The following is a 24015-nucleotide window of genomic DNA, read 5'->3' as shown; positions in this document are numbered from 1 at the left end:
ATACTCATTCATCCATTCATACTAAATGACAGCGTCTGCATCTGAAGGCTCTTTCCCGGATCAAAATGGGAAGAAATAATCTGAGCAATGTCTGCAGGTTTGACAGCCTTCCCTGCAGTTCAACACCCAACCTGTTGAAACATGAGGATCTTTTTTTCCAGTGTTGAGGGAAAGTATGAAGTTCTGTTTGGAAAGACGGCATTATCCACAACAGTCTATCGAGTGCGCTACTTCCAATGTAGGCCTGCTGTAGTCTTCTGTATGCTGCGGCTCAGGCAGAATTATAACATGTGCCAAATGTTCTTGGCGTGTGTTGTAAGATCGTGTTTGAGGTATTGGTACAATTACGATACACGAGACAGTTTTTTGTTTGTTTATTTGTTTACTCGTTACTTGAGCACCCTCAATGCAAAAACATCTTGCCTACACGTATTGCTGTTTGAGACATCTTCAGGGGCTACGAGCAATTATTGATCAGTTAGATTTCTTACGATCACAAGCTTTACTGTTTTATGCTGGGGATCAATCGATTTTCTTTATTTAAAATAGGATGGTAAAAGAAACATGAAACCCATGAAACGTTTTTCACCATGCAAACACAGAAGCAGCAAAGCGGTTCACTGAGGATTAGCATACAACTGGCTCAGAATTGCTATTGTAGAACATAGCAGAGGCAAAAGGTATACAATATCTGATATGGACCTCATACTGTATTATAGGATATAAAATGCGTATTAATGGGAAACATGAAAAGTATATCAGCCCAATAGTAATAATAGTGTAAGAAAATATATAAATACAAATTTGTTTTGTTTAATTATCTTCTATACAAAATAGAATACCTGAGAAAAAAAGAAATTAATAAATGTTCAATGACCAACTATAACAACTTTGACACATATTTTAGAAAAAAAAAACTTTAAATATCATGGCAACATCAATTGAAAATACAGAGAATAAAATGTGATTGTCTGAGGTTTCAGAGGGAGGTAGCGTGCTTGTATCACGAACATCTCCTCTTTCTTAATTCCAGCCTGATGACATATCCATACCAGACATGTACCCTGCCATATACACAATGACCATTAGGTGTTACACCAGCCATTTTCGATGGGTCACTCATTCACAATAGCCAAGCCAGAAATGCAGTAATTATTGAGATGACTGATAAATATTTTCTGTTGTTTTTTGTTTTTCATTAAAATCTTTCAACAAAGCTTTTTGCTAAGGCACTGTCACGCACAGCACTGTTAAATCAACATACAAGATAATTATGGGAGAACCCAACTGTATAGAGTATTGTCGGTTAGATTCAACCTTACAAGCTCAATAAAAACTGCCTGTTTCTGGCAAGGCTAGTGAAAATAGGACTGCAGGGTACCACGGCGACGAACGTCGGTTGTCCAACAGTGGAAGCCACCACCCAAGGAGTTGGCATGACGAATGTTCACTTTGATGGTTTTTATGCCTGATGGAGGAAAACCTGTCAATCATCTATCATAACTGTGAAGCAGATGGCATGCAAAGCATGTTTTACATGCACACCTACAAGATGGCAGTCAAGTCATAATAATGTTTGAACTTACCAAGGTTCTCAAACATTTTGTGAATGGTGTGTTCATTGGCATCCACCATGACCCGTTTCTCCCCCAGCATTAAGACATTCATAGAAAGCCACTTGGAGGACATCCATAGAGGATGATCTGTGAGGCAGGACAATGTTTATTGTTTACAATGTTACTTTTACCACTAATGTGATGTAACATCACTACATTATACTAACCCGAAGATAACACAAGGGTTAAATGGTTGAAGGGTTTACGGTACAGTATCATATATCAGAATCAGAATCAGAATCAGAAAGGGATTTATTCGCCATGAAAGTTTGCACAGACAAGGAATTTGCTTTGGCAGGAAGGTGCATACAATAAACATATACCTAAAATTTAAATATGTGGACTAACTATACTAAGGGTACATAAACTAGCAGTACTAAGTGGGATAAATATAAGTTGCCGTAAATTACAATATAAAAATACAAAAATACAAATATTACAAAAAATACAAATATTACAAAACGGTAATATAGGTAACATATATGCATTGATGTATGTAACACATACCATCAGGAATCAGAGGGGTTGGTGGTTTCACAACGGTCCAGCCAGCCTTCTTGAACATATCGACCTAAGACAAACCAGAAAGACGTTAGTATAACTGGAGGTATTTTCTGCATTCTGTCACTAGGGGGCAGTGTAAGACAAAAATGCAAGTTCAGAAAGCGTTGGCAGCATAGACTGTAAGGATGGCTGGTCTATTTTGTCTATCTTTCTCTTTTTGTCCCTCATTCATACCCATTCATCTCACCTGGCGACAGGGTCGGTCTGGATTGGACAGAACCAGCCCAGGCCCGATGATGTTGAAGGTGGCATCAATGTGCATGGGGTTGGGGTCCTTGAATGAGATGATGTGGACATTGTAGTCTGGGGCAAGATGTCGACGCATCCACTCGATTCCCATGTAGTTTGTAACCTTCATATTGGGGAAAAGACATCTGTGAGTAAACAAGGTTTCCTCCAGCGCACAGAGTGAGGCTGTGTTCTGCTCGTGAGTAAATGCAGTGAAGCTTCCAGACCTAGATGTAATTGCGGTAATTAGTGTGTAGCTGGGGCTGCATCGTGAGATTAGACAACACTCGCAGAAGCACAAAGAGACCAGTGAACCTCTTTCCGGTCTAAAGACCAGCACATTATTCCACTGGATTGGTTCTTCACATTAACAGCTGATCTAATTGTGGCCTTGCAAGTGCTTTTTTTCTGAACTTTACTATCCTCTGTTAAGAGCCCTCACAGATCACGGCAACATGACAACAGGACAGGAAGAGTACCACGTACCTGGCTCCTCTGGACGAACAGATCCCGGCCAGCTCTGATGAAATCAGCAGCATCGAAACAGGGCTCGTGCTCAGTGGTTACAAACTTGCCCTGTGCGGCCAGCTTGTGTCTGTCCTCCACAGTTCGGATAGGGTAGTCCTGGATGGAAAACAAAAACAACGGAATGCCTTGAGAGAGGGAAAACCTTTTGGAAGGGTCTCTCAAGTGTGGTAACTTCAATGCAAATTATGAATGGTTAATACTGAAACAATAGCATTACTGCCATTTGATTTATCCTCTAATGCAGTAAGAATGTATTTCAGGTACAAACAAGTCGCTCTGGATAAGAACGTCTGCTAAATGACTAAATGTAAATGTAAACAAACTAAAGGCCATTGCACACTGAGTCCGAAATTCGTATCCGAAATGATCGCACGATTTTCGGCGTTTTCGCATCCATAGCCAGCATTTTGATAGTTTTTTGGGAAATTCAGAGCCACCAAATTTTGAGGCTGACGATTGCGAAAAAACGCATACGAAAATTTCGGAGTCAGTGTGCAAGGGCCTTAAGAGAGAGCCTACCTGGTCATAGAGGTCATCAGCCATGGTAGGCTTGGGAGCAGTGGTCCACTTTGCCCCCTTTTTGAAGTACTCCTTGATCAGAGGTCTGTAAGCCCGGTACTCAAAGAACCGTGCTCTCCAGGCCATGGGAGCCTCAATAATCTCATTGCCTACAACCATGAGGATGTCCCTGGGCATGGCAGCATACATGCCTGGATAGGAGGGAACGGGGGCATAAAACAGTTGGTGCATTTCTATAACAGCAAAACTAAATGTAGTTACCTGGGGAATCATTTGATTTTAGAGATTTATATATATATCCCACAACAACTCACCTGTTGATGTAAAGTCTGGAGTTTTATATTCGAAGGACCAGTCAAGAGGGTCTGGCCTCTGAACTGTAACTCCCTCCAGACGAAGAATATTGCACATTTCCTCAATTTCAGCAACAGCTTTCTTCAAGTGGTCCTCAGGAAAGGTTTGGCCCCCATACTTCTGGTAGAAGGGCCAATGCTTCTCGTATGTGTTAGCCTGTCCAAAAAGGTTTTATATGGATTACTTAGGAGTCAGTTCATGTAGGTCATTGGCCAAACACACCTGAAAATACCAACCACTCCTTTTATCAACCAAGCATCTTCCTTTGACATTTTAAAATAGTAATATTTTACTCATAGTCTTATAGTCGAAGTCTTAAAATAGTATGCAAAAAACGTAAAACCTTTGAGAAAAGAAAAGTAGGCCTACCTTAACCTCAACGGTAAAGGGGGGCACACGGGCATTTTCAGCACGACCTACGATGACCTCCTCAAGGGGATCCCATTCGTTGTAGGCACAGACAGGACACTCGTGCTGCACAGCCTCAGTAACAACCTCGTCCTCCACCACCATGTGTGGCTGTGCAGCTGAACTTGATGTGCTCTGAAATGCACCCTGCACCCAACCAGTCACAGCTCGTCCAAGCTGAGATCAGAAACAGATACATGAGTTACACTGCGGAATAATGGGTAATAGCCAGGCCAATTATGAGGCCAATTCGGATTGAAATTAGGATATTTCTTGCAGGACAGAAACATGAATAGGCTGCAGTTTCACTACTTAACTTTAGTTTGGTTAAAAAGTATTTATTGATGTAGGCTAATCGCTGTTATGCCTGCATTGAGTCAACTTTTACATGTACACAAACTGCATATAAATTGGATCCCAAATCTAACTAAACAAAAAGATAAAATACTGTTCAGGAGTTTAATTAGTTCAATTATAGATTAATTAGTTGAATTGTAGTTTCATTTTATTTCTTATTTTTTAACAGGACAAAGAACTAGTCCAATTGAAACCCTAAGCTATCACCAGTTTCTAATGTAGCCAATTGTAAATGTCTTAAGGAGTATTGATAAAAGAGATACACGGTGCCTGGCTATGTCACTAACCTAAAGGAAAAGTTTTGGGGTAGAGGTTTGGTTAAGACCCAAAGCACCAGGCTTCCAGTCCGAGCTTCTATCTCCAGCCAGATACGGTTTCTGCGGGCGCATGAGCGCATGTGTCACTGAGTTTGAGAGTTCAGCAGCTGCTGAGCACTGTCACTCAGTCCTAACCTATCCCGCGAAAAAAGCTGACGATTACATTCTTTTCGCTCTTTTTTTTTCTTTATCTCCAAACTTGGCCTCCTTCTTAGAAATGCACGAGTTTGGCAATGTAGATATTTTGCATTTTACACATAGGGAGGTTATTTCAGGTTGTAATTAGAGTTTGATTCAAAGTTGTAAATTGTACAGTGGAATATGTTCTGTTAAATCCATGAAAAAGGAAACGCATTTCACAATTCACTTTAAAACATGTTGACATTGAGCTGTTTCTGCGCACTCTGCATGAGCGTTTTTTATTCATGTATTTGGTTTTGTAAATGTTCTAAATAAAAGCAATATAATAAAGGACATAACTTAATACCAACCATAGCTCCGATCAGGTGGGCAGCCTCAGCGCCCCTGCTACCTCCTCTAAGACACCTGACACGTAGCATCGTCCGACCTGATTATTAAAGTTATTTGATCAATCCTAGAGGCAGCTTCGCGGCAGCTCAACGTCCTCCTGTCACTTCTGAGATGAATGAAGACACCCCAGTTCAGGCTTAGCTTTATAGCACCGCGTCTTATTGGCCCTCTGTTACAAGTTGTAGAACTAGGGCAACGTGACTGAAGAAAAATGCACCCTGAAACACTATCCCTTACGACAGCACATTCTTATCGTCTTCACGCGCAATCGGTTTTCCTTCTTGGATTAAGTATGCACATTCGAGTCACTGGACACATTTGGCACTGGGTCTGCGTCATCTGCTCCAGACCTGTATTCTCCAAATTGTCAGAAACGCAGTTAATTTTTATTTAGGCTACACGAAAAAGCTTTTTATTATGCCAACTATATTGAATATTCAGACTAGTCCGACTGAAAACATATATTTCTAAATGAGAACGTCAAAAACTGTATGTTTTACTTTTTTTAAATAAAAAAAACTTAAATGTAGGCTAATTTAAAACGGTTAATTGAATTGTATGCTCGTTGTGTAGCCTAATGCATAGCCTACATTAAAAGGTGGGTATACATCACATTTCATATTGCACACACATTCGGGGTGCAAATGAGTTCAAGTTATCACTGGAAATGTTATAATGCAATAACTGCCGTATCACTTTGCATTACAATTTTAGTATTTACTTCATGATCAGTAGCCTACGCCTCTCAGCACCTGGCAATAGCCTACATGATCGAGTGCTAAAATTACAAAATGAAAAAGGTACATTTAAACTAATAATGGCCTCAGAGTACACTGAGTTGACCTAATCCAAAAGATAGCAGCAGCTGTGTGGAGCCACATGTTTCACTGGACTGTGCTCCTATCTTTGTGTTGTGCAAGCATGACCTCATTGACCGCCGACATGTCAGGCCTGCCTTCAGAAGCCCTCGAGGAGGCTTCAAAGGTCACAGATGGAGGAATGAAAAACGATAGCCTAGGATTATTTAGTTATTCAGGAAGAACGTTCCTATCCGATGCACAGGTAAACACATCCATAGACAATATCTTTTCATTAGAATCAGCTTCATTCGCTATTAGTAAGTTTGCACAAACAAGAAATTGACTATGGCGGGAAGGTAGCCTACATACGGTACCGATCTACAGCATCATCCTAAATGACTGTAGCCTACTAATGCAGAGCCTTATAAAGTACTCACCCTGAGCCAATGAGTTATAGAATCCCGTAAGATCGATGACAGGAAGTTTATACACACTGCCAACCCTGGACATTGGCATATTCAGCATCTAAACATGATCTGAGTTACACGATTGCCGCTAAAGGTTTACGAGGTCTCGTGACCATTTGTACCCTTTAGGCCTTAAACTCCTCTCATGTTCGACAAATTTGTTTTCAATCTTCCTGCTCTGATACATACTGGTTATGGAATAGCTACTCTTCTGAAGAGATAGAATGAATATTATGCGTCCTCGGTGTAGTCTACAGGAAGAAATTAATGGGATTGAAAGATACCCTCTAAAATGTGCGACATAATTCTAATTACATTCAGATTCATTGTTTTAGCAAACGCTCCAATCCAATGCGTTAATCCAGAAATTACATATGTATGTAAGTATCCTATTTATTAGGCCTAATTACACATCAAACTATTTTATGCATTATACATTTCCTGAAATTGCTTTTCAGGGAAACAATCACAGGTTGCCCCAATAAACAACAGGCTCAATGCCCCGCCCTCAAAAAAACCATCAAACAGTTTCGTCATTTCTAAGCATTCCACAGACCGGAGAATGGCCCATCTGGAGTGTGCCGATTCGCAAAACAGATTTTTATCTTTAGCACCGTGGAATTGACCTATCACAATCGAAAAGATTCGACGCTTATTTAAAATGTACTTGATATCAATGATTTTGGCTAGTCTGGCCATACCGTTTGTTCTTACAAAAATATGTCCTTATTTTTGGAAAGACGTCCTTTATGTTAAAGATTTGTTACGGATACTGGTCAAGTTTGTTTCACGTCGCAGAAGAAAACCTTTATTTTTGGTTCTGGATCGTTTTTTAGAACAAACAGCATCACATCCAGATAGACCTTTCATTGTGTTTGAAAATAAAACATTTTCGTACCGGGACACAGACAAAAAGAGCAACAAAGTTGCTAACGCGTTAAAGGCTCATTCCCAACTTAAACCGGGGGATACAGTTGCACTGTTTATGGGGAACGAACCCGCGTTCATATTCACCTATCTCGCCCTAGCCAAGCTTGCGTGTCCAGTGGCACTTCTAAATCCTAATATTCGTTCTAGATCTCTGCTTCACTGTTTCAGCTGCTGCAGTTCAAAGGTGTTGATTGCAGCCGCAGGTATGTATGCCCACGCGCTTTGAACGATCACCTTTTCAAATTTGGCAATAGAAAAGAATATTACGCAACTTATTATGATCAGTGACCTATGCACTTTTGTAAAGCTTTCTCTTGGAAGTCGCTTTGGATAAAAGCGTCTGCTAAATGAATAAATGTAAAATGTAAACTATTTTGGGGATGTCACGGCAAATTGTCAGATTCTATGGATGTAGAACACATACTGTTGATTGCAAGATTTAGCGCATTTGATTATTTGCTTGATTTATACTAAGATAGTGAAGTACAGACACATGCGACGTCACTTAAAAATATGCTAGCCTACTTGCACGAACAATCAGTTTCCTATTTAGGGTGTGATTATATAATTTAACTTTCAACGTAACTTTGAGGACATGACTATGGCTATGATTTTGGTCTGAACAGCTACATCACAATTTCAAATATTGAACCTAAACGTTGTAGGCTATGTCGATGTCCACAAATGCCTTTTTAATGAGATGATGTGTGTGTTGTCTGTTAGAACTGAAGGAAGCTGTGCAAGACATACTTCCCTCCCTGAGAGAGCAGACTGTGTGTGTATACCTGATGGTAAAGGAGTGTGACCTGGCTGGAGTCCAGAGCTTCTCTGACAAGGTGGATGAGGCCTCAGACTCTGCCCTTCCTCAGTCACTCAGATCAGACATCACCTTTAAAAGCCCTGCAGTCTACATCTATACTTCCGGGACCACAGGTATGGGAGTGAAGGAAGAGGTGTACGCTGTGCTGTCTTTATCTTTATCATCCTAACCCCACTCTTACCCCCCTCCACTCACTCACTCACTCTGTTTCTGTTTGTCTGTCTCTCTCTGTCTTTTTCTCTCTTTCTCTTTTTCTCTCTTTTTGTTTCTCTCTTTTTGTTTCTCTCTTTTTGTTCTCTCTCTCTCTCTCTCTCTCTCTCTCTCTCTCTCTCTCTCTCTCTCTCTCTCTCTCTCTCTCTCTCTCTCTCTCTCTCTCTCTCTCTCTCTCTCTCTCTCTCTCTCTCTCTCTCTCTCTCTCTCTCTCTCTCTCTCTCTCTCTCTCTCTCTCTCTCTCTCTCTCTCTCTCTCTCTCTCTCTCTCTCTCTCTCTCTCTCTCTCTCTCTCTCTCTCTCTCTCTCTCTCTCTCTCTCTCTCTGTGTGTCATTGTGGTGTTGCAGGTCTCCCTAAAGCTGCGGTGGTGAACCAGACCCGCCTCTTGGCAGCTCTAGCAGTCCTGGCAGCCAATGGCGTCACCTCAAGTGATGTCATCTACCTCAACCTGCCCCTCTACCACACGGCCGGATTTGTCATCGGCTTCATCGGCTCCATCGAGACAGGTGAGCAGTTCTGCTCCACGCACAGGAAAGGGATCAGATAGTCAGGTGCCCCCGTGTGACATGAACCTCTGCTACCTCCACCAGGTGGCTGTACTCTCTCATTGCATAAACCAGTTTATTCTACTCTAAAATTTAAAGTTTTCACTCCTTCGATAGCTAGTGCTAGCTAGCTAGTTGTTTTCGTCGAAAAAATTACTTATTTAGCATCAATTTTAACAGACCGGGAAGGCAACAAGTATAGTATTATACCTGCGCGCGTTACTGTCTCGGGAATGTCGAACGAGTGAAAACTTCAAATCTTAGAGTAGAATAAACTGGTTTAAATAAATACAAAACTTCCTATCTAGTAACCAGTATAGCAACCATGACAGTTTCCTGCTAGCACGCGTAGATATCTCAGGAATTTAAGGTCGGCATAGCGACGGACGCGTCCTTGCATCGGAACGGCATTGTGACGTCAGGTAGGATACTATTTGGCCCTAGGACACTATTTGGCCTGACAGCTGCACTCTCTCATTGCCTCCTTTTGAGAGATTGGGCCTTACTTTTCAGTATGTTCATTGAATTTCACTGGGCTCTAAAGCCTCATATTCTGATTATGTTCGTAAGCACGTAACTCCATCCAAGGTGGTATTACTGCAGGCCTGCTGTCTGAGCTTAGCCGGTTTCTTAGTCACACAACACAATAGCTGCACCCAAACCCAAGTCTTGCAGTGTCTGCCACCCCCCAGTCTTGCAATATCTGCCCCCGCCTGCCAAGCCTTGTTGGATCTTCTACCCCCTACCCCCTACCCCCTACCCCCTAACTCTAGCCTTGCAGACAGCCTGGCAGCATCTCCCCCCACCCTCCTTTCCAGTCCTGCATTATCTGCTTAACAAATACCCCCTTCCCCCTCCTAGTTGGGAAAATGAATGAAAGAGCTTGTTGTGAATGTAATCTGAATGTAAACCAGTAATCTGAACAGGTTCTTCACAGCTCTGCGTGCATGGGAGGACTTTTTCCAAGTGGGTTAAAGTTCACAAAAGACATTCTGCTCTCAGGGATATTAAACACAGAAATAAAAACAAACCAAATTAAAAACAAACCAAACTGCTTAGCTCATTGCTCTGAGTAACTGGGTCTCTTGTCACAGTTACAATTTTTTTTGGAGGGGGATATTTAACCGTACTCAGTGGACAGGAGCCATATGTGGGTAGTGAGCCTTCGCAGAGTAAGATTCAATGGGCCTCATTCACCAAATGTTCTTAAGAACAAATTTGCTCTTAAACTCACTTACGCATTTTTCACGAAGATTCTGGCATTCACCAATGTTTTCTTATTTGGGATTTGTTGTTACGTAAGAACCGAATGTACGCACACCCAAGAGCACTCTTACGCACAATTGAGAGCTGACATGTTTGCGCAAAATAAGTAGTTATACCACTAGTAGTTATAGCACTTTGAATTGCCATGGTGTATGAATTGTGCTCGGCCTATTTAAATTAACTAGCCTTGCTTTTCCTTCAATTCACATCAATTATGTGTGTAATATATGAACCTTGCCATCCAATAATAAGTGACTTATCATGGTATTTATAGGACCAAAGTAGTCTTATTCCGCACACTAAGACAACATCACACAATGGCGTGTTTATTGCTGCTGCAAAATTTTGCAGATCGTCCCCTGAGGAGGGAACGCATCTTCCGTGACCATACCGATTTATTTGCAGAGAGTGACGAGTACCTGTTGGGACGCTTTAGGCTACCAAGAGCAGTCCTCATGGATATTTTGTAACAGTCAACTGTCTTCTAGGCTATGTTTTGAAATATGTTTTTTGCTTTAGAATTCAGATTAAAGTTAAACCATTTTATTTCACTTAATCAGTTCTGTGCACTTCTCCAGATACAGCGTTCACTGCATGAGTAATTGCATTCCATGCATCGCTTTTATTTACTGCTTTGTATCCACAGCTGACGCTATTAAATATGATGTGTTGTTTGTCGCTAACTTCTTGCAGCTGTACCTCCACTTCAGAATTATTAAAGTTTTTCTGTCTTTTGTCGAGGCCTCCACCGTCTTTACCACGTTGTTTTGACATTTCTCTGAGTGTGCACACGGCCCTGCCATATCATAGGCAAGAGCTTTCAACTTACGAAATATTGGGATTCATCATTCTAAGAACACACCTGCGAACAATTCTGCTGTTTAAGAACACGTCATGAATCACACGTAGATTTCTCTTAGGGACTTTCTTAAGAACAAATTTAAGAAGTAACTTAGGAAGATATTGGTGAATGAGGCCCAATGTTACTACCTGCTGACAATGGGTTTTGATTAATACTCTGGGGGTTGTCTGTTATAGTTTACCATTATTTAACAACTTTAAAACACTTTTAAAAAAAAATTGTTTTTAATTTCATGTATAAACTTCATATATTTCCCCCCCCACTACCACCACCACATTTTATGTCAATTTCAGGCTCTACTATCGTACTACGGAGGAAGTTCTCTGCCTCTCAGTTTTGGGAGGAATGCAGGAAATACAATGTAACGGTCGTCCAGTACATAGGAGAAGTGTTGCGTTACCTCTGCAACACACCTAGGGTAAGCATCCTCTGTACCGCGCATGTAGGCTTGCCCAGTCGCTGACGGTGTTTAAACACTTAATGCACACACAGGTCGTTGAAGATGCCCAATGTCACAACTGTCTGCAGAGGGGGATTCTGAGGGACTTTCCGCAAATTGATTGAATTGTCTCAGGTCTCCATCATGGATGTTAGAACAAGAAGTCAAACTGCATTGTGGGTAAGCCGTGACAGAAAAGGGATAATGGTGAAATAACCCAGGTGATGTCATGCCCAGCCTATGGCACCTTTAATAAATGCAAGTTTAAGCACAGCTTCAAACGGCATATGCATGTTAGCCGGGTGTACCAGGCAAGTGTCCCAAGTGTTTCTTCCTGCCCAGAACAGCTGCAGAACACTCGATGTGAACAGCTTGTTCTAAGGGAGCAACCTCCAAGCACTTCCAAATCTGTCCATTCAGCAGGACAGCACAGCTGGCACTCTGAAATAGTTACGATCATTTCGAGACCCGCTGTATGAAGTTACCTTTATCGACATCCAAACTCGTACTTAATATACTCGGAATCTTGTGTAAAGATAAGAGATATTTGTTGTGGCTAAAGTTGGTTTGATGGATCTTTAATCGTATTCATTGGGACGGTCTCCGGGTGCTTTTGAATGTGTCAGGGAGTGATCTAGAGTAACCTAAACATGCTTTCTATGGCCATTGAAACGCTATCTGCATCACAGGGGTCAGGTCTCAGACGACCATGTGACTGGCTCCTTCTCAGTGGGTTTATCTGGCCCAGGTCTCCTACCACACTAGGAATAGCCAGTGGCCTTTACTTAAAAATACCATATGAACAGGCTATGAAACCGTATCTTTTTCTAGGATTTAATTTAAATGGTGATGTTTTCGAACGTTGTAATTGAAATTTCACAATTGACAATTACTCTAAACTGCTTACTATGTAATGTATACAATATACAGTAAATACAACACAAAATCAAATATTTTATAACTTCATGGATTAACAATGAGATGATAATGGATTTGTATTTGCAGTAATAAATAAATCATGTTTACAATGACAGGATAGTTATGTACTATCTACCGTACTGGATGATGTACTGTGAAGACATTCTGTGCCTGTGCCCCTACAGAGAGACAACGACAAAGACCACAGGGTTCGACTGGCCATCGGTAACGGTGTGAGGACAGACGTATGGAGAGAGTTTCTGGATCGATTCGGGAACATTGAGGTGCGAGAGTTCTACGCCTCCACAGAAGGAAATGTCGGCTTTGTGAACTACGTGGGAAAAATCGGGGCCGTCGGACGAGTGAACTTCATTCACAGGGTAAGAAGGAACGACTGCTATTTTGTTGTTACTATGGTCTTGGGGGTCAGATGGCTGAGCGGTTAGGGAGTCGGGCTATTAATCAGAAGGTTGTTGGTTCGATTCCCGGCCGTGCCAAATGACGTTGTGTCCTTGTGGAAGGCACTTCACCCTACTTACTTCGGGGAGAATGTCCCTGTACTTACTGTAAGTCGCTCTGGATAAGAACGTCTGCTAAATGACGTAATGTAAATGTCTTCTTCGTGAGACCATTGTCTTAGTGATTTTCTCCCTGTATTATCATGTAGAAGCTGTTCCCGTACACTCTGATTAAATACGACACAGAGCAAGACGAACCAGTCAGAGACTTCCGAGGCCTGTGTATAGAAGCACCCAAAGGTCAGATACTCAAGTCAGGTCTACAGCGGGCCTCCAGAATATCCCCTTGAACTGAGCTCTTTACGTTTGTACGTGGTGTGAGAGGATGTGGAATGTCATGCATCTGATCAACGTTCCCGCAGGAGAAACCGGACTGCTGGTATCGAAGATCACGGACATCGCTCCCTTCGTTGGCTACGCTAAAAACGAACAGCAGACCGAGAAGAAGAAACTGAGGGATGTTTTGAGGAAAGGAGATCTGTATTTCAACAGCGGGGACCTGCTCAAGATCGACAAGGACAATTTTATCTACTTCCAGGACCGAGTAGGGGATACCTTTAGGTGAATTTCTGTAGGGCCGGAGATGCTTGAGTTTGTTTGTCCCCAGGACTCTTTGATTTGATGGCAATTCACAGCTAATGGAGGTCGTATAGTTAACAAAGCTCAAAGTGATTGGTTTAGCTTCTCCTTATATACACCCAACCTGCATGCTAAAGTGGGGACATCACATTTACATTTACATTTAGTCATTTAGCAGACGCTCTTATCCAGAGCGACTTACAGTAAGTACAGGGACATTCCCCCGAGGCAAGTAGGGTGAAGTGCCTTGCCCAAGGACACAACGTCAGTTGGCATGACCGGGAATCGAACTGGCGACCTTCGGATTACTAGTCCGACTCCCTAACCGCTCAGCCACCTGACTCCCTCCATCACATATGAAAGAAAGATTGTCTCAAGCATACAAATTCAAATTGGACCATCACCAGCTTACTCAGTAGCTGCAGGACACTTGAGGTGTTTGCGTGAGGCCTTTGCAAGACATTTGAATATGTAAACATATTTGAGTCTACTGCATGCAGAAACAGTGTTAAAACTGTAAAATATAAATCGTACAAGACTGAAAACGATATTACCACGTGATGTATAAAATAGGAAAAGCACATCAAAAATGACATTGAAAGCTGTTTAGAACTGTATTTAGAAGAATACAGTTTTTATTGATAATTACTGAGTCTTCCTCGGTTCACCTTCCTCTTCAGCTGTTGAGACCACTCTTCAGGTGGTATGTGGTAGATGTGATTGTCATTTAACATTGCAGTGCTTTTGGTGCAAATGAACGACCAGACTAATGTCTGGGTGACCAGTGACAAAGGGGTTCGAATATTCAGGTCCCTGCCAATACAGCCCTTACATGTCTTTCAATTTATTCCGTATTCATTGTCTCTGAAATATTCCAGGATTATAGTCTTGCTACATATGAGTTTGGGTCAGATGGCTGAGTGGTTAGGGAATCGGGCTATTAATCAGAAGGTTGCCGGTTTGATTCCCTGACGTGCAACATGACATTTCCTTGGACAAGGCACTTCACCCTACTTGCCTCGGGGGGAATGTCCCTGTACTTACTGTAAGGCGCTCTGGATAAGAGCGTCTGCTAAATGTAAATATGAGCTCTGTTTGTTCTCAGGTGGAAAGGAGAGAATGTAGCCACGACAGAAGTAGCAGACATTCTCACCATGATTGAGTTTGTTGGAGAGGCCAATGTCTATGGGATTGAAGTACCAGGTAAGGGGTTTCTGGTTGTGTTTCCATAGATGCTAATCCCAGAGATAATGGCCTGTCTGTTAGACTTAAAATGTCATTTTTGTTTTTCAAGGCCACGAAGGGAGAATAGGAATGGCTGCCATCACCGTGAAAAACAACACTCAGTTTGAAGGCGGAACATTGTTTAATCATGTCTCAAGCTACCTTCCATCTTATGCACGCCCACGATTCATCAGGATTCAGGTAAAAGAAGGTTTGAGCGGACTCAGAATCAGAATCAGATTATCCGCCATGAAAGTTTGCACAGACAAGGAATTTACTTAGGCGGCAGGAAGGTGCATACAATAAACATATACCTAAAATTTAAATATGTGGACTATCTATACTAAGGGTACATAAACTAGCAGTACTAAGTGGGATTAGAATATAATTAAATATACAATAAAATAAAATATAAGTTGCCGTAAATTACAATATAAAAATACAAATATTACAAAAAATACAAATGTACAAGATACCATTATTGTAATGCAGTATAATGTAATGCATATCCTAAAATAATTCGAAAATTAAAGTAACTCGTAGTTGGCTTTATGAATTGAGCAACTGTGTGTGTGTTTGTGTGTGTTTCCGTCCTCCAGAATGCAGTGGAGGTAACAGGCACCTTTAAACAGATGAAGTTGAGGTTAGTGAAGGAAGGCTTTGACCCAGCGTGCATGCAGGACCCTCTGTTTGTCCTGGAGGAGAGAGAGAGCAGCTACATCCCTCTGACCGCCCAGGTCTACCACTGCATAGTGTCAGGCAAGTTCAAGCTGTGAGACACTGCTCCAGGAAACTCCTCTGGAACCACAAGGCCCTTTGGTTCTTGGCAATTGGTTGATCAAAGTTACTGATTGTGACAGGCTATAATGTGCATCTGTAGCATCGCTGGTTCACTGGCAGTTTGTATGTAACGCCGTTGGTTACCAGTGCTGTATCAGTTTGTGTTCAGATACAGAGAACCATCAGACAAAGTCCACGGTGACTGTTGTTAACATTTTATACACTCAATAAAATGTGTTGATGTTTGGTCAGACTAACACACCTGGTGCCCAAAGGGCCAATTTAATTGCAGTATATTAATCTGTTAAATATACTGTATTTCTTTATGTAGATCTGATGATTTTATGCAAGTAACATAGATTATATTCAGCTCAGGGATTAGACCTTTAGACGTAAGGTTAGGATTCTTATCATTCTCTTGTAATTCTAGTGTCATGTGAGGAAAGACAGCATTACATGGGAGGAAGGACAGAGCATTATTATTACTTACAGTAGACTTGACTGTAGTGAATATTTGGGGTATTTTGGTTGTCTTAAATGTTATTTGACTAACCCGTTTATTTAAATGCATGCATGCATAACTGTACTGTATTTTCAGGAAAGGCATAGCTAATAATGTATTTTTAAATAGTCCAACACATTAGAAAGGTTATTTAAATTGGAGAACATTTTAGATTATTGACTAGGAACAAAGTAGAAAGGGACCAGTTGAATCGGGATTCAAATGTCTGTATGATGGATGATGATGAATAATTAATAGAATTATCCTTATTAAAGGTTTCACATGAAAAAACAGTTCTTGTTTGTGTCATTGCTCAAAAAAAAAAATATAGGTTGGGGGTGCTACAGTCCTACAGTCTATTGCGCTACCTCTAGTTCAAAGCCACAAGGTGGTGACAAATATCTGTGCTTCAAACTAGTGAGAAGAACTATTGAGAACGCTGGCCGGCTGACTGGGAGGCCTTAGGATGTCAATGATTGCATCGTTGCCTGGCAGTGTGTCTATCTTACGTGTCATTGGCTGGACGGAGGGGAAGGGCAGAGAGCAGCCTGTCTGTCCACCACATATAAAATGCAGTTACACAAGATTTGACACAGTAATTAAAGCTGAAGCTCAGAAGTTGATGGCAGAGAATTTAAGATGGCCGTAATGCAAATCTTATTCACTTTCTTCGCAGGGATGGGCATACTTATTGCCACCCTCTATGTAAAGGTTCCTTACTTTGTGCATGATTTCCGGTACGTTTGCAAAATGCTCGCCATCAAGTCCCAGAGGATGGGCTACAGGAAGAGAGAACCTTTCTACACTCTGTTGGATCGTTTCCTAGATCTGGTGAAAAGCCAGCCTGGCAAACCCTTTATCCTGTTTGAGGATGAGGTGTACACTTACCAGGATGTGGACAAGCAGAGTACCAAGGTAGCCAGAGCCCTGAAGGAGTGCGTCAGGTTGGAGGAGGGGGATACAGTGGCTCTCTTCCTGGGGAACGAGCCCTGCTTCGTGTGGTTGTGGCTGGGCCTGGTCAAACTGGGATGTGCTGCTGCCATGCTTAACATCCACATACGGTCCAAGTCTTTGCTGCACTGCTTCACCTGCAGTGGAGCTAAAGTCCTCATCGCAGCTGCAGGTAAATAAACAACAAAACGTGATCAAAGTCAAATGTGTTTCCATTGAGAACATGAATTTAAAGAACGATTCATGTTTGACATACACCCTAAACAGTGCAGAGTACTTTTTGTTTACTTTTCTCCCAGCCTAATTTCCAGGTATTCCTGCCCCCATTTCTCCCTTACTATTCCCTTCTCCCTCTCTCAGAGTTGCAGGGTGCTGTGGAGGAGGTTCTGCCTGTCCTGCAGGAACAGGGTGTGCGTGTGTTTATCCTCAGTGAGGCCTGTGACACTCCGGGCATGGAGAGTCTGTTAGGCAGGATCCGTGAGGCCTCTGACCAGCCTCTGTCACCTCAGGTGAGGAGCAAGGTGACCATCAACAGCCCAGTGTTCTATTTCTACACGTCTGGTACAACAGGTACAGTGGGCCTATCTGAGAGGAGGTCGAAGGTTCTGCACACATAGAAGGAGAGTGAGAGAGACACAGACGGATCAGTCTAACTAATCAGTATCCCTAACATTAAATTGAGCAGTAATAAAATAAGTACACAAATAAAGAATCCAGAATCAGCGGGACTCTGAAATGATCAAACATGCCAAAACTGAGCGCATCGTTCTTTCTAAATGGCTGAAATAGGGAGTCAGGTGGCTGAGCGGTGAGGGAATCGGGCTAGTAATCTGAAGGTTGCCAGTTCGATTCCCGGTCATGCCAACTGATGTTGTGTCCTTGGGCAAGGCACTTCACCCTACTTGCCTCGGGGGAATGTCCTTGTACTTACTGTAAGTCGCTCTGGATAAGAGCGTCTGCTAAATGACTAAATGTAAATGTAATGTAAATGAAATGCAGATGGGACACCTGTCTGTGCGTCACCCGGGGTGGCACCCTCTTCAGTGTGTCCGCATGTGTTTCTCCAAGGTCTCCCGAAGGCAACAGTGTCGTCTCAAAACAGGGCCTGGGGACCAGCACTCCTCCTGTCCATCGCTGGAGTGACATCACAGGATGTCATTTACGTTCCACTTCCTCTCTACCACTCTTCCGGGTTTCAGGTGGGACTGACAGGTGCCATAGAGAGAGGTCAGTACGCAGATACCTGCACAATACCAGATACCTGGTGGGAATGCACAATAATGTATTTACAATTACATAGATAAATGAGTGCACGAATAGATACACCTACATTTCCTATCCATGTCCATGCATAGTCACCCAGAATCTGATTGGGTGGGTCTTCGTGAGGAGTATGGTACACAAAGAGTAAGCCACCATTGTTTGTAACTTATAAAATTAATGATAAAATGAAGGCTTGTTTTGATCCTGTCTACCTGTAAGCGAAAGGTAAATAAGACTTCATAGTTGGCAAATTATTGACACATAACTGAGGTTCAAGAGGTTGTGTAAGCAGATACTCATTACACATTCTCCTTAGCCCTCAGCTTTAGCTCAGTTATTTGTTTAATTTTGATAACTGATTACATCACATTTGTCTATCAGGCATAACAGTTGTTTTGAGGCGTAAATTCTCTGCTTCCAAGTTCTGGGATGATTGTAGGAAGTACAATGTGACAGTCATACAGTACATTGGTGAAACTATGCGCTACCTCTGCAACACACCAAAGGTAAAACATTTTTTTTTCAATTTTAAATGACACAATGCATTGCTAGCCACTCCCCCTCAAAGTGTTGCTCCTTGGTTTTTTAACAGAGAGACGATGACAAACACCATGTGGTCCGACGAGCCATTGGGAACGGCATCAGAGCAGATGTGTGGACAACGTTCCTCGAACGCTTTGGGAACGTAAACATTAAAGAATTCTACGCCGCTAGTGACGGCAACTTCAGTCTGATTAACTATGTGGGGAAAGTCGGAGCAGTTGGTCGAGTGAACTTCATCCACAAGGTAATGAGCGACACATGCAGATACCTCTAGTAAAACAACCAGGGCCGGCCCAACCCAATAAACAAACTAAACATTTGTTTAGGGCCCCTGATTGGTTTGCCCCTCCCCCCCCCCCCCCCCCCCAAAAAAAAAGATTGGCAATTCTTTTTTTTCTTAAAAAAAAAGGGCCCCATACACTATTTTTGTTTAGGGCCCCCAAAACCTTAGGGCCGGCCCTGAGAACAACACATACAGTACATGAGTTACTGAACACATGTAGCAGCAGCCCCGCTTCATCTCTGGGAGTCAGGTGGCTGAGCGGTGAGGGAATCGGGCTAGTAATCCGAAGGTTGCCAGTTCGATTCCCGGTCATGCCAACTGACGTTGTGTCCTTGGGCAAGGCACTTCACCCTGCTTGCCTCGGGGGAATGCCCCTGTATTCACTGTAAGTCGCTCTGGATAAGAGCGTCTGCTAAATGACTAAATGTAAATCTCTCCATCTTGTTTTCCAGAGGACCTTTCCATATGCACTGCTGAAGTATGACATGGAGAGAGAGGAGCTTGTGAGAACCTCTGACGATCTTTGCATTGAAGTTCCCAAGGGTATGTCTCTGCAAACCAGCTGGATTAGCTGTGTGTGGATATTTTTAAGAGTAGGTCACAGTTGACTAGACACGCCGCAACTGGGACTGGTGGAAGCATGCAACGTAGAATAATGTCGCATTTGTCATTGTGACATCACGTCGACTCAACTGTCACACTGTGTGGTCTAACACTGTTGTAGGGTTGTAAACACAAGTGCTGGGGGAACAACTGTCTTGCTCTAGTATAATCAGGTGACAGTGATGCCTCATCACTACCTCATTACATTTAGTCATTTAGCAGACGCTCTTATCTCATCACTACCTCATCACTGTGATACCTCATCACTACCTCATCACTGTGATACCTCATCACTACCTCATCACTGTGATACCTCATCACTGTGATACCTCATCACCGTGATACCTCATCACTACCTCATCACCGTGATACCTCATCACCGTGATACCTCATCACCGTGATACCTCATCACTGTGATACCTCATCACTACCTCATCACCGTGATACCTCATCACTACCTCATCACCGTGATACCTCATCACTACCTCATCACCGTGATACCTCATCACTACCTCATCACTACCTCATCATCGTGATACCTCATCACTGTGATACCTCATCACTACCCCATCACCGTGATACCTCATCACTGTGATAACTCATCACTGTGATAACTCATCACTACCCCATCACCGTGATACCTCATCACTGTGATACCTCATCACTACCCCATCACTGTGATAACTCATCACTACCCCATCACCGTGATACCTCATCACCGTGATACCTCATCACTACCTCATCACCGTGATACCTCATCCCTGTGATACCTCATCACTGTGATACCTCATCACTACCTCATCACCGTGATAACTCATCACTGTGATAACTCATCACTACCTCATCCCTGTGATACCTCATCCCTGTGATACCTCATCCCTGTGATACCTCATCCCTGTGATACCTCATCCCTGTGATACCTCATCCCTGTGATACCTCATCCATGTTCCCTCAGAAGTGTTTGTATTCCTATGAAGGTGAGACCGGGCTGTTGGTGTCGAAGATCACGGACATCGCTCCCTTCGCGGGGTATTCTGGGAATCCCGAACAGACAGAGAGGAAGAGATTGCGGGATGTGTTTGAGAGGGGAGATGTGTACTTCAACAGTGGAGACTTGCTGCGGATAGACATGGACGGGTTCATCTACTTCCAGGATCGAGTAGGGGACACATTTAGGTATGTCCCCTCTGTGATTAATGACAGTTATAGTCGTAGTGGGGGTTTTTTGTATTTGGTTCGAAAGGTTTGAAAATTCAGGCTGCTCAAATTCAAATGTTGAAATTCAGATCCCCCCCAAAACGATTTCCATTGGAAAAAAAATTGAGCAGAAAAAATTCAAATTGCTACATTCGGAATACCAAGGATAAGTAAGGCAATCGAGCCTGAATGCTATCGAACCATCTCACTTCTCTGAGAAGGGTCCAACTGCAGACTTCTCTCCTCAGGCCCCTCTCATCCAGGTCATACATGCAGATCAGTCATACAATCACAGCCTGGGGTCTGAGGAGAGAGGTCTGGTCTTAGGCAAGCAGTTGGACCCGTTTTTTTACACTGAAATAAATTCATATTTAAAATTTTAAGAGGTGAGTTCAAAACCAACAAATTTGGTGGTGTTTAAATTTCAATATTAAGTATTCAATGCCTTTTTTTAATTCACAATATTATGTCACTGATTTGCTTCCATATAAACTAGCCCTTGTGTGTTTTGTTGTTAGATGGAAGGGAGAGAATGTGGCCACCACTGAGGTTTCTGATATCCTCACTACGATGGCCTCTATCCAGGATGCTAATGTGTATGGGGTCAGAGTGCCAGGTATGAACTTGTGGCATGGTCTCAAATAACACTATGTCAAGTAATATTTACCATGATATTACCATGTGATTACCAAGTCAAAATAAGACTGCAGTGTTTACATAGATTTGTGAACTGTCCCAGGGCACGAGGGGAGGATAGGGATGGCGGCTGTGATGCTTCGAGATGGAGCACAGTTTGACTGCACTGAGGCGTTTGTCCACACTGCCAACTACCTGCCAAGCTATGCTCGGCCACGCTTCATCAGGATTCAGGTAATGATGACGGTGGTGCTCTTAAGTTGCACAACATAATGGCATTAGCGAAGCATACAAAAGCTGACAACATAACATGAACACGTTTAAGAAACATTTAGTCATTTAGCAGACGCTCTTATCCAGAGCGACTTACAGTAAGTACAGGGACATTCCCCCCGAGGCAAGTAGGATGAAGTGCCTTGCCCAAGGACACAACGTCATTTTACACGGCCGGGAATCAAACTGGAAACCTTCTGATTACTATCCCGATTCCCTAACCGCTCAGCCACCTGACGTTACTTTTTTATTTTATTAGATGCATAACACGTAGCACTAAGTGAAAACACAAAAACAATGATCCACAACCCAAGATGGGAAGGAACGAAGTAAAAATACTTGGGAAAGGAGGAGAGAGGACAGCAGAGAAGCCTGAAATAGAGTAGATTAAAGCAGTTTCGAAAGGTTGAAAAAAAAAAAATTGTGTCGAGTTGTGTGTGGAAAACATTTACATTTACATTTATTCATTTAGCAGATGCTTTTATCCAAAGCGACTTCCAAGAGAGAGCTTTACAAAGTGCATAGGTCACTGATCATAACAACAAGATAGCCAAAAAACATTGCGAGTAGCCAAAACATGAAGCACACATTGTGAACAACCAAAGTAAGTGCCAAAGGGAAGAACCATAAGAGCATGTAGTTAAACAAGTTACAATTAAACAACATGAACCGCTATAAGTGCAAGTGTACCTGTGGAAAAAAGCAAGCAACAGTAATAAAAAACAATATATCACAGCGAGAACAAAAATTTAAAACAGTTACCACTAACCACAAGAGCAACAAGGCTCTAAGCAAGAGTCATTGTGATCCTTGAGGAAACTAACATTACAACAAAACAAAACAAGTTGACAGGTTTAAAAAATATTGAACAAAAAAAAAAGGAGAAAAAAGTTTTGAAAGGTTTTAAAAACATTTTTTAAAGTTTATTAAAAAAGTTTGCAGAATTGATTAGTACTTGATGAGCCAAAACATAAAAAGTAACTGACTCTGGAGGAGCAGCCACTAGGGGCAGTGTCATTTCGAACAATGTGTTTTTCAATCGCAGATTGTGAATGCGTTTCATATGTGTCGATGCGAGCATTTCACATATGTGGATGTTAGTTTTCAGTATGAATGTATGTGACCGTTTCATATGTTAATGTGTAAGGAAAGTCTGAATTATTTCCTAAACGGTCACTCTCACTTTCGTGGTGTCACTTGTTGCAGTACATACACAGGCGATTCTGTTTTGCATTGTGGCGTTTCTTAAATGTTTCATTTTTGTTCTTCATTCCCAGAAAACGCTTGAACTAACGGGGACATTCAAGCAGATCAAAGCGAAGTTAGTAGAAGAGGGTTTTGTTCCTGCCAAAATCCAAGAGCCTCTCTTCTTTCTGGATGAGGAAAAGAAAAGTTACATTCCTCTTACACAAGATATCTATGAGTCAATCCTATCTGGCAATGTAAAGTTGTAACAAAAGTCAATGTACCCTACTGTTCTTTCAGAGGTGAAAACAGCTTGAAGCTCCCATAATTGTGTTCATGTGATATTTAGTCATTTAGCAGACGCTCTTATCCAGAGCGACTTGCAGTAAGTACAGGGACATTCCCCCGAGGCAAGTAGGGTGAAGTGCCTTGCCCAAGGACACAACGTCATTTTGCACGGCCGGGAATCGAACTGGCAACCTTCTGATTACTAGCCCGACTCCCTCACCGCTCAGCCACCTGACTCCTGACATAAAAATTAATCTGACCGTTATTTGATTAGGTGTCTGGGTGCTCCCAATTTAAAGGGAAGTGCTTCTTCATACTGCAACACTTTCTCCATAAAAATACATCATCAACTGTTTACTTTCAAAGAATTTCACGATAAAGTTGTTTTGCAAGCAATTACATATGTAGTCATTTTCCTGAAAATTTGCGTAAGCTAAAGGTTAGTTCATAGCAGAGAACTTTGAAGCCTTATGGGACAGGAGTGAACATGAAGATAGACCTCGTGTGAAGA

At 42.2% G+C, this 24015-nt stretch overlaps 3 protein-coding genes across 4 annotated transcripts; 2 read left to right on the top strand and 1 right to left on the bottom strand.

Annotated features, from left to right (window-relative positions):
• Positions 1–359: 359 nt before the first annotated feature.
• On the bottom strand, positions 360–5530 carry gatm (glycine amidinotransferase (L-arginine:glycine amidinotransferase)). Its single transcript, XM_067249461.1, has 9 exons — positions 5383–5530; positions 4179–4394; positions 3770–3965; positions 3456–3646; positions 2895–3032; positions 2368–2532; positions 2124–2187; positions 1587–1703; positions 360–1468 (listed from the first exon to the last, which is right to left on the bottom strand). Exons 1-9 carry the CDS (start codon positions 5449–5451, stop codon positions 1356–1358), a joined length of 1269 nt encoding a protein of 422 aa, XP_067105562.1. The 5' UTR covers positions 5452–5530; the 3' UTR covers positions 360–1355.
• Positions 5531–7266: 1736 nt separating this feature from the next.
• Positions 7267–16514, top strand: LOC136954996 (long-chain fatty acid transport protein 2-like). Its single transcript, XM_067248548.1, has 10 exons — positions 7267–7822; positions 8343–8552; positions 8997–9155; positions 11616–11740; positions 12865–13059; positions 13347–13437; positions 13560–13758; positions 14882–14979; positions 15071–15201; positions 15600–16514. Exons 1-10 carry the CDS (start codon positions 7351–7353, stop codon positions 15774–15776), a joined length of 1857 nt encoding a protein of 618 aa, XP_067104649.1. The 5' UTR covers positions 7267–7350; the 3' UTR covers positions 15777–16514.
• A 416-nt stretch (positions 16515–16930) lies between these two features.
• LOC136954997 (long-chain fatty acid transport protein 2-like) lies at positions 16931–23889 on the top strand. 2 transcript variants are annotated; one of them, XM_067248549.1, is made up of 10 exons: positions 16931–17405; positions 17594–17803; positions 18302–18460; positions 18878–19002; positions 19089–19283; positions 19775–19865; positions 20903–21101; positions 21641–21738; positions 21862–21992; positions 23309–23889. In XM_067248549.1, the coding sequence occupies exons 1-10, from the start codon at positions 16931–16933 to the stop codon at positions 23483–23485; spliced, it is 1860 nt and encodes a 619-aa protein (XP_067104650.1). In that variant the 3' UTR covers positions 23486–23889. The 2 variants fall into 2 exon arrangements, with proteins under 2 accessions (XP_067104650.1, XP_067104651.1); XM_067248550.1 differs by lacking the exon at positions 18302–18460 and having other exon boundaries at positions 17010–17405.
• Positions 23890–24015: the final 126 nt, after the last annotated feature.

This window comes from Osmerus mordax, chromosome 13 (genome assembly GCF_038355195.1).
Source record: "Osmerus mordax isolate fOsmMor3 chromosome 13, fOsmMor3.pri, whole genome shotgun sequence".
In the NCBI taxonomy this organism is placed as follows: Eukaryota; Metazoa; Chordata; class Actinopteri; order Osmeriformes; family Osmeridae; genus Osmerus; species Osmerus mordax.
Note: the sequence above shows the minus strand (reverse complement) of the source record. Positions and strands in the feature narration are given on the sequence as shown.

What these genes read in the sequence shown, in the direction of transcription:
- gatm (XM_067249461.1), bottom strand. Translation starts at nt 5,451, where the DNA reads ATGCTACGTGTCAGGTGTCTTAGAGGAGGTAGCAGGGGCGCTGAGGCT. An exon ending in TCCAGACTTTACATCAACAG is followed by an intron (nt 3,647 to 3,769) that starts GTGAGTTGTTGT and finishes CCTCCTATCCAG; the next exon opens with GCATGTATGCTGCCATGCCC. An exon ending in CTGATGACCTCTATGACCAG is followed by an intron (nt 3,033 to 3,455) that starts GTAGGCTCTCTC and finishes TTTTCCATCCAG; the next exon opens with GACTACCCTATCCGAACTGT.
- LOC136954996 (XM_067248548.1), top strand. Translation starts at nt 7,351, where the DNA reads ATGTACTTGATATCAATGATTTTGGCTAGTCTGGCCATACCGTTTGTT. An exon ending in GGTGTTGATTGCAGCCGCAG is followed by an intron (nt 7,823 to 8,342) that starts GTATGTATGCCC and finishes GTTGTCTGTTAG; the next exon opens with AACTGAAGGAAGCTGTGCAA. An exon ending in ACCTCTGCAACACACCTAGG is followed by an intron (nt 11,741 to 12,864) that starts GTAAGCATCCTC and finishes GTGCCCCTACAG; the next exon opens with AGAGACAACGACAAAGACCA.
- LOC136954997 (XM_067248549.1), top strand. Translation starts at nt 16,931, where the DNA reads ATGCAAATCTTATTCACTTTCTTCGCAGGGATGGGCATACTTATTGCC. An exon ending in CTACACGTCTGGTACAACAG is followed by an intron (nt 17,804 to 18,301) that starts GTACAGTGGGCC and finishes TGTTTCTCCAAG; the next exon opens with GTCTCCCGAAGGCAACAGTG. An exon ending in GTATGGGGTCAGAGTGCCAG is followed by an intron (nt 21,739 to 21,861) that starts GTATGAACTTGT and finishes GAACTGTCCCAG; the next exon opens with GGCACGAGGGGAGGATAGGG.